Source organism: Cnephaeus nilssonii (genome assembly GCF_951640355.1).
Source record: "Cnephaeus nilssonii genome assembly, chromosome: 6".
NCBI lineage: Eukaryota > Metazoa > Chordata > Mammalia > Chiroptera > Vespertilionidae > Cnephaeus > Cnephaeus nilssonii.
In genome coordinates, this window is record NC_137077.1 from 14,402,522 (window position 1) to 14,415,304 (window position 12,783).

At 37.1% G+C, this 12,783-nt stretch overlaps 1 protein-coding gene and 1 pseudogene across 2 annotated transcripts in view; both read right to left on the reverse strand.

Moving 5' to 3' along the window:
- The window catches only part of MYBPC1 (myosin binding protein C1), a gene marked incomplete at both ends in the record, with an annotated part of 88,070 nt that overhangs the window by 25,140 nt on the left and 50,147 nt on the right, over positions 1-12,783 (reverse strand). Inside the window, 5 exons of the mRNA XM_079775502.1 lie at positions 7,394-7,527; positions 7,861-7,967; positions 9,711-9,873; positions 11,344-11,510; positions 12,393-12,498. Of these exons, the coding sequence (XP_079631628.1) occupies positions 7,394-7,527; positions 7,861-7,967; positions 9,711-9,873; positions 11,344-11,510; positions 12,393-12,498 (677 nt within the window). The remainder of the gene's footprint in view (positions 1-7,393; positions 7,528-7,860; positions 7,968-9,710; positions 9,874-11,343; positions 11,511-12,392; positions 12,499-12,783) is intronic.
- LOC307102274 (UMP-CMP kinase-like) lies at positions 533-1,171 on the reverse strand (annotated as a pseudogene). Its single transcript has one exon. The product of its transcript is annotated as a UMP-CMP kinase-like (transcript).

Here is a 12,783-nt window from a genome sequence, read left to right on the forward strand (position 1 = left end):
AAATACTAAAACACTTCTAGCAATTCATCTTATGAGTTTGTTTACCAAACACTTTGTGCAAGAACTAACTACACAAAAAGTTCCTTGGAACTTGGTCCACAAATTCACTGAGCAGGTTGGAAATTTAAAACCTTCGAGAAAAAGAGGAAGTGAGGAATCCCTAACCGTGACACGTTGTAATCACTAAAGGGATGTGCACATACTAACATGTTTTGCTCACAGAAGGCACAAACTATAAAAGGGATATCCTTATCGAATAAAAACAGAGAACTAGCTAATGCTCTTCTCTGTTTTGTGAGCACCACAGCTAAGACAAATTTAGACCCCAATTCACTGTCTACTCCTGTGACAAAAAATAAAAATAAAAAAATTGGAAGATAAAAAATTTAATTTGTCTTATTATATACTTTCTGGCCAGTAATGGTGATGTAATTATGAAAGATTAAAATTGCCTTAAAAAGGGATTGTGAGAGCAACTATCAAAGCAATATTCAAGCACGATTTTAAGGATGTTTTCAGGTTTAGTTTAGAGTTAGCCTTCTTTGTCAAAAATCTTCACAACTTCATCAAAAACTTCACCCACAGATTTAGAAGCATCTATTTTCTTGACTTGCCCCATTTCTTCATGTGAGTCAATAACTGGCTTTGTGGACGGAAGATAGGTTTGAATTTTCTTTTCCACGCTCTCTCTGTTGTCACCACTATTCTTTCCCTTCTCAAGACATCGTACAATACAGATCTCATTATCACAATTTAAAAAACAAAAAACAGAACAAAAGATACATCTGCCTTCCCATCCATGGTCTTGTTCCAACCTTGAAGGTTGTCTTCAGATCTTGGAATTTATTCTTCTGAGCATCTGCAGCCATTATCTGGTCCATCTCCCTCTTTAACAAACTGGCGATTATCTCGACTGGCACAATCTTTCCATCTTTAATGTACTTTTCAATGAGTTCACCATACTCTGAATCTGGGTTTTCTTTTTCATCACCAAGAAGCTCTCCTGCAGAAAGGTGTGTGTAGCCAGTTTGCTCGATGACGCAGGCGCACTGGGTCCCTTTGGCAAGAACAAACCGACCAGCGGCTTCATGAGGCCATGAAGCCAGCGGGTCACCAGCGGGAAACGAAGACCCAGGTTTTGCAGCAGCCTGCAGCCACAGCGGCTCAGCATGCACAGCCAGAATTACATTTTTTTTTTATTCCCAGGTTATATCTTCTATATGATAACGAACAGCCAGTAAACAAAGAGGCAAAACAGAGATGATAAAGGTAACTTTAGGTCATCTAAGTAACTTGCCACTAACTATTGTTAGCTCTCTATTGTCTCTGGATTAGAACACATAAATCTTCAATAATAAAAGATTTTGACAACAGTAAAAATACCTGAAATAGTTTTCATAATTTTTGTTTTATAATAGAACAAAATTTTATTATAGTAGCCAAATTCTAATCTTAAGATTATAAAAGATGTTCTGCTTTTTTTCATGTGAAAAGAAAAATATTTATTTAAGGTGGTGTTATATTATCCTCAGTTTTTTATATTTTATTTTGCTTATTATTGTGCTATAATGTGCATAAAGTAAAACTCACACTTTTTATATATACAGTTCTATGAATTTTGACAAATTTATATGATTCTGTAACCACCACCATAATCAATATACAGATTATTCCTATCACCACCAACAGTGTCCCCATGCAGCCACACACTCACCGCACACTCTGACCCCTCCCCCACCCCTGGCAATCACTGGTCTGTTATCTGATAGTTTTCCCTTTTTAAAATTCCATGTAAATGGAATCAGTGTGTAGCCTTTTGGATCTATCTTCTTTCACTTAGCATGATGCTCTTTCAATTCATCCATGTCTCTGTATGTATTATTAGTACACTAGAGGCCCGATGCATGAAGATTCATGCAAGAATGGGCCTTCCTTCCCCTGGCTGCCGGCAGCGCCTTGGCTCTGCCCGGAGCCACCTTTCCGCCTTCGCCCTTTGCATGCTGCCCAGAGGCCTGGAGCAGCTGGGGTGATGCAGAACGCCTGCGTTGCAGCCATGGCCACTTGGCACCTGCATATGCAAATTAACCCACCATCTTTGTTGGGTTAGTTTGCATATTCACTCCTGATTGGCTGGTGGGCGTCACGAAGGTACGGTCAATTAGCATGTTACTCTTTTATTAGGTAGATTCCTTTTGTCTGTTGAGCAGTCTTCCACTGTATAGTTCGTGTGCAGTTGGTTTATGTATGTACAAACTGTATGTTTGTACAACTGAACTTTTGAGTCATTTCCATGTTTTAACAATTACAAATAAAGCTGCTATAATTATTTATGTATAGGTTTGTGTATGGACCTATGTCTTCATTTCTCTTGGGTAAGTATGTAACAATAGCATTATAGAGTTGTGTAGTTAAGTTCACATTTAACTTTATAAAAAACTACCACACTATTTTCCACTTTCCAAAGTAACCTGAAACACTAATTAATTAAAAAAAAAATAAATGCACCCCTATATTCACTGCAGCATTATTTACAATAGCTAGATTTGGAAGCAGTTCAAGTGTCTATCAGTAGATGAGGGGATAAAAAAAAGCTGTGGTACATTTACACAATGGAATACTACTCAGCCGTAAAAAAGAAGGAATCTTACCTTCTGCAACAGCATGGATAAAGCTAGAGATTATTATGCTAAGTGAAATAAGCCAGTCAGAGAAAAACATTTACCATATGATTTCACTTATATGTGGAATCTAATGAACAAAATAACTAACAAACAAAATAGAGACCGATTCATGGATACAGAGAACCGACTGACAGCTGTCAGAGGAGATGGGTTTGGGGACTGGGTAAGAAGAATGAAGGAATTAAGCAAATTAAAAAAAGAAAGACTCATGAACACAGACAACAGTATGGTGATTGCCAGAAGAGAAGAGGTTGAGGGGAGGTAGAAGAGGTTAAAGGAGGGATATATGGTTATGGAAGGAGACTTGGGGTGGTAAACGCCCAGTATAATATACAGATATGTATTATAGATTGTCCATCTGAAACCTTTTTATTTTCATTAACCAATGTCTCTCCAATAAATTCAATAAAAAATAAAGTGATTATTTATAAGTAAAAAGAAAAACAAACAAAAACCCAAACACCCAACTTTCCAAAGTGGACATACCATTTTGTTTTCCCACCAGCAATGTGTTTAATTGTTCCATATTCTTCCCAGCATTTGGCACTGCCAGTTTTTTTTAAAACATCCTTTTAAAAATACTTTTTTGTCCAGCTTTTTTCACTTAGCATAATTATTTTGAAATTAATCCACATTGTTGCATATATCCTTAATTCATTCTTTTTTATTGCTGACTAACATTCCATTGTGTGACTATCCTAGAACTTGTTTATTCATTCACCTGTTGGTGGACAATTGCATTGTTTTCAGCTTTCCGATAATACAAATTAGGCTACGGTAGCATTTGTTCTAGTGGGATTTTTGTACATTAGATTTTCTACAACTATGATTATGTCACATGAAAATAAATGCAGTTCTACTTCTTCTTTCCAATATGATTACCTTTTATTTCTTTTTCTTTCCTGATTGCCCTGGCTAGAACCTCCAGTACAGTGTTGAAGACAAATGGTGAGGGTAGACATCTATCTCTCTTTTGTTCCTGATCTTAGGGGCAAAGCATTCACTCTTTCAGCATTTACGTAATGATAGTAATAGGATTATGATGGATGTCTTTTATCTTGTTGAGAAAGTTCCTTTCACTTCCTAGTTTGCTGAGCGATATTAGAAAAGGATGTTGGATTTTGTCAAATGTTTTTCTGTCTATTGAGATGATTAAACTTTTTCCCCTTAGTTTATTAATATGGTAAATTATATTAATTGATTTTCAAGTGTTAAACAACCTTTGCATTCTTGGGATAAACTCTCTACTTTGTCATAATGTAGTATTCCATATATATATATATATATATATCTATCTTTGAATTCAATTTGCTAAATTTCATATAGAACTTTTTCATCTATGTTCATGAGTGATATTGGTTTGTAGTTTTCTTATAATTTTTTTTTCTGGTTTTGCTATAAGAGTAATACTGGCATTCAAGAGTGAATTGAGAAATACTCTTCTCTCTTCTCCAATTTTCTGGAAGAGTTTGTGCAGAATTTGTATTATTTCTTTATTAAATGTTTGGTAGAACTCTCTATAAAGCTATCTAGACTTGGGATTTTCTTTGTGACAAGTTTTTAACTACAAATTCTGTTTCTTTTATAAATAGAAGGCGATTCAGTACTGATTTAGCAGCCTTTCACAAATTCTGATATGTGGTGTGTTCATAAATATGTTCTAATTTTATTTATGATTACTTCTTTAATTTATGAGTTCTTCAGAAAAATGTTCCTTGGTTTCCAACTATTTGGAAAATTTCCAGATATCTTACTCTTATTGCTTTCTAATTAATTCCATTGTAGTCAGAGAACATAGCTTGCATAACTTGAATCCTTTAACATTACTGAGACTTTTTTATGGTTTATCTTGGTAAATTTCCCATGTGCTTATTAGCATAATGCCCATTCTGCTTTTTCAATGGAGTGTCCTATAAATGTCAATTAGTTCAAGATGGTTGATAGTGTTCTATGAATCTTCTGTATACTTAATGATTGCCTGTCTTCTTGTTCTACGAACTATTGAGAGAAGAATATTGAAATCTCTAATTTATATATTTATATGAGAGGCTCGATGCACGAAATTCGTGCAAGAGTAGGCCTTCGCAACCCTGGCTGCTTTGGCCCTTGCGGCCCCGGCTGCCCCGGCTGCCCCGGCCCTCGCGACATCAGCTGCCTCGTGGCCCTGACTGTGTCATGGCCCCATGGCCTTGACCCCTGCCCACTGGTCGTTCCGGAAGGTTGTTCCAGAAGGTCATTCAGGAGGTCTTTCTGCCATCTGGTCTAATTAGCACATTAGCTCTTTATTATATAGAATATTTCTCTTTATATTCAATTTTATATCTTGCTTTTTCCCCCCTATTGGTCCCATCTATTCTTCATGCTTCTTTCCTGCCTTTCTTTTGAATTAATAAATGTTTTGGTGATTGCATTTTATGTCCTTTGTTGGATTAGTAGCTATAAATCATTTTTTATTTTAGTAGGTCCTTTAGGGTTTATAGTATACATCCTTAACTTTTCATGGTCTACCTTCAATGATATCATAATAGTTCATGTATACCAAAGAAAAGAAACTTACAATAACATACTTCCATTTTATTTCTACTGATCCTTACTTCCATTTCGCCCCACTTGACCTTACATTTTTATTGTCATAAATTTTACTTACACCTATGATATAAGCCACACAGTGCATTGTTATTATTTTTTAGCCAATTATCTTTTTAAGAGATTTAAATATTGAAAAACTTCTTATATGTTTATCTATTAAATGTAGTTACCATTCCTGATGCTCTTTGTTCCTTTGTGAAAATGTTTCATCTGATATCCTTTTCCTTCTAAGTTAAGGACTTCTTTTAGCATCTCTTATAGTTCAGGTTTGCTGCTGATGATTTTTTTTAGATTTTATATATCTGAAAATCATTTTATTTTGCCTTCATTTCTGAAAAGTATTTTTGTCGAGTATGGAATTCTAGGTTGACAGTCTTTTTCTTTAAAGATGTTGCTCCACTGTATTCTCACTTGCCTTGCTTCCAGAGAAATCTGAAGTCATCCTTGCCTATGTTCCTGTGTATTGAATGTGACTTTTTTCTCTTTTTTTTAAAGTTTTTTTCCTACTCACTAGCTTAGAGCAATTTAATTATGATGAGTCTTGGAACCATTTTCTTAATGCTCCTTGTGCTTGGTTTTTATTGAGCTTCTTGTATCTGCATTTATAATTTTTGCCAAATTTGGAAACATTTTGACTATTTTTTCTTTAAACAGTTTTCTGACCCCCTTTCAAGACTCCAATTGCACTGCTTGAAGTTGTTCCATGGCTCAATGATACTTTTTTTTTCCTCTAGAAAATAGAAAAGGAGGAAATACTCTCCAGCTCTTTGATGATAATGATGATGAAGAATAAATTAGTTTATGGTTTACTACAAAATTGGACAGTCCAGAGAGTTCGCATATAACCTGTCCCTACATATGCACAACCTCTCCCACTATTAACACCCCATGTCAGAGTAGCACATTTGTTACAGTAACACATTATTATCACTTAAAGTCCATAGTTTACATTAGGGTTCACTCTTGGTGTTGTACATTCTATGGGTTTTGACAAATCTATCATGATACATATCCAAAATTATAGAATCATATGGAGTAGTTTTGCTGCCCATAAGACATCCTATATAATAAAAGCCTAATATGCTAAGTGTACGGTCATCCGGTTGGCCATTCAACCAATCAAAGTATAATATGCTAGTGATATGCTAAGGCCGCTCAAGTGGTCACTATGATGTGCACTGACCACCAGTCAACCAGTCAACCAGTCACTATGATGTGCACTGACCATCAGGGGGCAGATACTCCATCTGGTAGGTTAGCTTGCTGCTGGGGTCCGGCCAATCAGGACTGAGCAAGACGGGCTGGACATGCCCTATAGCCGTCCCTCGGTCCCTCCCCAATTGGCCAACCTCCCGCGTCCCTCCCTGGCCCCGATCCTGCACTGGTGGGGTCCCTCAGCCTGGTCTGTGCCCTCTCATAATTTGGGCTGAGGGACCCTCCCCAGTGCACAAATTTTATGCACCGGGCCTCTAGTTTTATATAAGAATCCATAGGGTTATATATGAGCTGATACTAGTCTACCACTACAACCTTATTATTCTCTCCCTCACTCTACCCCAGTCACACTGGCTTTCTTTTTATTCTTCCAACACATCAAGTTCATTCTCTCCTTTTATCCCTTGCACTTGCATTGACTTCACCTGAAAATCTTTCTCCTTTGATCTTCACATAATGGGTTCCTTGTTGTCATTCAAAGAGGCTTTTGTCATTCACCACACAGTCACTTGCTAATTATATTAGCCTATTTTTGTTTAATTTTCATAGCATTTATTACTATGCAAAATAATTTTATCCAGATATTTATTTAAATAATTCATTTCCTCTTTCTCCTTCATCCCCTTTCCTCACATTCATTAGAATGAAATATAGAATCTTGTTCACTGAACACAAAAACATGCCAGGTCACATAGAAGGTAGTCACATATATGAAAGATAAATGAATGATTACTACATTTCCCTGAGAATCAGTGATCTTTATAAAAAAATTTACATTGTTGCTGTACCCCTGTACATTTATTTGCTTCTTCTTTCATCTAACTAATGGAGGTCAGGAAGTGGGGTGGACAGTGTGTGTGTGTGTGTGTGTGTGTGTGTGTGTGTGTGTGTGTATGTGTAGAACAAACCTTATCTGCTCGGCTCCAAATAACTTTAGGAGGAGGTTCTCCACTGATGGGAATCTCAAGACGAAGCTTGTTCCCTGCAATTACTGTTACTGTATTGTCAGCATCAAGACCATCCAGGTTGATTTTAGGAGGATCTGGAATATTAAACATGGCCTTTGTTATCAGACAGTCATTCCCATGTGAATATCTGGGCTAGTACTTGGCTAGTGCTAAACATTGGTAGTAATCAATATTTTATCTGGTCAAAAAGAATGTAAGAGGAATCAGTATAGATGGTACTGGCACCTTTCAAAACTACTTCATAGTAAGATTTCTTAAGAATCAACCATATGGTTAGTCATTAATAATAGTTCATGTATTTTTTTTTCTTTGAACATCACGTAGTTTTGAATATGTTACAATTCCAAGGTATGCAACAACAAAAATCAAAGAACAGGATTCTGCAAAGGTTACTTTTATCTACTCACCAATAACATGAACTTTGGCAGACATAGTCTCAGGGTAGTCATCTGGTGTGAATACATAATCACCTTCATCCTCAATGAGAGCATTGTCTATCACTAATTTGTGGATTCTAAGGAAACAAGAAAACCATCTATATAATAAAAGCCTAAGTGACCATTACAGAGGAACAATCAGAATGACTGGTCGCTATGATGTGCACTGACCACCAGGGGTCAGATGCTCAATGCAGGAGCTGCCACTTGGTGGTCAATGCACTCCCACAGAGGGAGCACCGCTCAGCCAGAAGCTGAGCTCATGGCTAGGGAGCGCAGCTGCCACAGCAGGAGCCTCTCCCGACTCCATGGCAGCACTACTGAGAGTTGGCAGCAGGCGCAACGTGCTGGGATGAGCATGAGCTGCGCAGCGCCCAGCCTTAATTCGAGCTCCTCCCTGGCCTCCTGCCACTTGGTGCAGTGCTACATCCCCCAAGGGGTCCCGGACTGCAAGAGGGATATCCAACTGCCGGCTAAGGCCTGATCCCGGTGCCGTTCTCTGCAGAAGGCAGTCAGTCTGAACAACTCAGTGACTCAGAGAAGTGCAGGGGACTTAGGGTGAGCCTGCCTCTGTGCTTGACTCACCCACTCAATGGTGTTCGCAGGACAGACCATGGTGGCCCAGCCTGTGCACGTGCAGCAGATGCTGAAGCTCAAGCAGCAGGCCATACAGCTTCAGAAAGCCATCCAACCACAAGCCAGCAGTCAGACATCCCCTGAGGTGTCCCAGACTGCGAGAGTGTGCAGGCTGGGCTGAGGGACATGCTCCCCCACAGTGCACAAATTTTGTGCACCAGGCCTCTAGTATTTCTAAGAATTTGCAAAGATTTAGATTGTATATGACCCAAATTGAGGAGAAACTTGGCTTTTATCTAATTAACTTGTTTAGTGCAGCTTGGAGAGAGAGAGAATAATGTGAAGTCTTAATTTTCCTATGTATTGGTCCATATTAAATACCTATTTTAGACTATATGGAGTTATATCCTCAAATACAACTTACTTATTAAGCAAGAATCTCTCTCTCTTTTTTTTATCTCATAGCATTAAAAAGGCTAAAAGAAAATATCTCACTGATACCATACTTTAAGATTCAAGGTTGACAGTCTTTTTCTTTAAAGATGTTGCTCCACTGTATTCCAGTGTATTTAAAAAGGCTAAAAGAAAATATCTCACTAATACCATACTTTAAGATTCTAGGTTGACAGTCTTTTTCTTTAAAGATGTTTCTCCATCTTTAATCTTGACTTTGGCTTTATATACTAAAACTAAGAGTAATACTTCTTAACTTTATTGAGGTCATGAGCCAGTGAAAATCTGATAGCCACTATGGATCTTCTTGCTGGAGAAAACAAGTATTTTTGTACACACAGAATTTGCTAACAATTTCAGAGGATTTATGAGGACCCTTAAAGTTCATTCATGATATTGTTAGGATCCATGGATCCAAGTTTGAGAACCCATGCCATATATATATATGGCTAGATTCTAGGATATTATGCCCTCACCCCCAAAGGGACAGTTAATCCAATTTGATCAGTTCCTCAATTAGAATTCAGTATCATTCCTCTAACATCATGTTTAGATAGAAAGAATCAGTCAGTGGGTTTTGAATAGACAAAGCACCATATTGTAAGGTGCAGATCCAGGATTACAGGTAGGACATGATGTATAACAGAGAAATCATTTGCTCCTGCTATTCGGCAGCAATGAATCAGAAATAGATTCTTTCCCTTGGAGGGCTCTTCAAACATTCTTGCCAAGAAGGGGAGAAGGTAAAGATGGAGACCAGCCTTCACTTCAGGATTGCCTAGCTTGCTTACCTTCCTTTGTGTACAACCTTTACGCGGTCACTCTCCTGAACAGGTAGCCCATTTTTAGTCCATTTTCCTGTAATGTTTTCAGAGACTTCACACTTCAAGCAGATTTCTTTTCCAAGTTTTGCAGTCTGATCAGTTAGAGGTGTCAATATCTTCAGAGGCTTCACTACAAAAATAATAGACAATTATCAGTGCCAAACCCAATCCAGACAGGCAAACGTGGTGTCATTTCACAATGATATGGCCAGTTTTGCTATTAAGGATTGCTTTGAAAATGAGAATTTGTTCCAATGCAATTAATATATTAAGGGGGCAATTGTAGCATGACACAAATTTCATGTTTGATTGCGTACAATTTCATTCGTGACAAAGATTAGGTGAATTCAAAAAACTGCACCCAGCTGAGCTGAGCCAGGTAGGACTATACAAAACACCCCCCACATACCCACACACACATCTACCAGCTACCTCAGTTCACCCATGTGATATGAGCCACATCCATGCACAACTGAGATTACCACTACCCAATAGCTCACAAGCTGCAACACTTTTGACACCACTTCCATAAGCAAATGTCAGTTCCTTTTTAAGGTAAAGTACCATATACATTGTTCTATTTATTAACCACTTAACATGTGTAAAACTGTGCTAATATTTTTGTTGGGTTCTTATTGGGTTTTTGTAAGATGTGTTGCTGACAATAATTTTGAGTGTTGTGCCCATAACCCCATATTCCCCCCCCCCCCTTGTTCTTTGATTTTTATTTCATGACTTTGGATAGTACAGTGATTTTCAGAAATGCATATGTTGCATTATAATAGAACTGACTGTATCTGCTTTAAATGGATACAAATATCAGATAAGGATCTGCCTATGGTTAAAAAAAAAAACCAACCCTTTTTATGATATTAAACTAAAATGGCCACTACTCCAGGAAACATAGGAGTGTATTGAAATTACTTTTGAATAATTTGGTGATCATATGAATTGCAACTGGACTAAGAAAGCAGTAAGGAAGTAGGATTTCTGCTCTGTGTGTATTATCAATCTTCTTGTGAGATCTGCTATTTTAATTTTCATAGCTAACTGAAAGGGACAGACTGCCATTGAGAACTAATAGTGGGTATTTGGGGGAAGTACATTAATTCTCTCATGCCTCTGAAGCATATTAGCAAATTAGCTCTTTAGTATTCTCAACTGAGGCCTATTAGTTGAGTACCTCTCATCTCAAATGTAATTGCAGAATGTTGAATGTTTATTTAATGAACAGATAGCAAGTTCGCCTATGGATTAAGCAAACATGATCAAGAGTTGATATCATGTCTAGCTATTTTACCATCTATTATGTGATTTGGAGATGAAAATATTTCTTAACCATGGGTAACTTTTCTGGCAGGTGGTTTTTATCCTTCCCTCTCAATATGGGTGTTCTACTGTGAACTTGAATAGTTGGTTCTTTTCTCGGAGGCCCTGGTTGATAGGACATAGACACACAGCTAGAATGGAATTTAACTTTACATATTTAAAATTGCCACAGGTAGAAAGCAAATAGATGGAAACTTTTCTAAAATGAAATTAACAAATGCAACACCACTGGTAAGCCAACAAGGAAGACATCCAAGGAAGTCTTACTTACAGCCAACAGTAAGTTTAGCGGATGACTGTCCTCCTGTTGTCATTGCAGAATATTCTGCACTATCAGCCTTGGTTGCTCCTTCTATGATCAAAGTGTGTTTTTTGCCCTCAATTTTAACTTTGTATCTTGATTTTGGACCAGGGATGATCTCTTCACCATTCTTAAACCTGGGTTAAAATAGATTAAAATGTTCTATAAATGATCCTTCAAGAGATGGGCCTTATTGGCCTTGTTTTCCCCATATCCCAGTGTTTTGTAGAATATTTGTCAAGACACCAGACATTCAAGAACTATTTAATGAATTAAAGAATGTATAAATCCATCTATCAATAAATTATGATTATGACAAATGTTGTCTGAAAAACTACATGAAAAGAACATAAGCTCCCTCTTTCCATTCAAGATCAAACAGATGAATATGCTAAGAGCAGATATTACCCATGTTTGGGCCTTTGATGTACACTAGTGAGTATAATGGTTTAATACATTTTATTATTCTAGATTAGAATGAACAGTTGACTCTGTGCCAATTACTACAGACTCCAGCCATGTAATTTACTATACTTCCCAACAAAGCATTTTAATTTAGGATTAAATTAAATATTTCCATCTGACAAAAAAAAGGTTTTATTTTTTAAAGTAATTGGTGATTTTTAGTCTAAAATATTTTTCTGAGGCACTATCACAATAAAAAGCTTAGGAATAAAATTTTTAAAAAGTATATATTCCATGTAAGTTGCCAGCATGGTATAGTGAGAGGAAGCATGGTATAGAGGTGAAAAGCATCTATTGTCTTTGGGGTTGAACAGACCTGGCAACCTTGAACCTACTTCCCTACATCCTTACCAATACAGCTTTTCAGATCTTTTTCAGTTTCGTAAGTAAAAAACAAAACAGTATCTTAGTATAGTTTTAGTTACCATTTATACTAACACGAATGAGACTGGATTCTTTTCATATCTGTAAAAACAATTTCCTATTCTCCAATCTATGAAGGTACTTTTTTGTGTGTCTACTAAAAATGAACAGACCTCATAAAAGATATTTACCATTTTACATTTGCATCATCTTCAGACACCTCACATTCTAATTCCACTCTCTCCCCACAGTAAGCATTTGTATCTTCCAGCTGCTTGGTCACCATAATTGGAGGCTCTAGTGTGAAAACAAGAGAGAATCAGAATCATTAAATGTCCCAAACCTGCCTCACAACCCCAAACTTATTCACAGATGAAAAACCAGAAGTAAGAAAGTATGATACCACAGAGTTATGGTTTTTGATGGTGGTAGATAGTAGGTGGGGTCTTTATGACTTATCTTGGCAAAATAAATAGCTGACAACCCTGAGTAAATTTTCCCAGAACTCATCAAATAAAATAAATAATTGTTCTAGAGAGCAGACAAAATGTATCAAACATCATTTTTTGCTGTGGGGAAGGG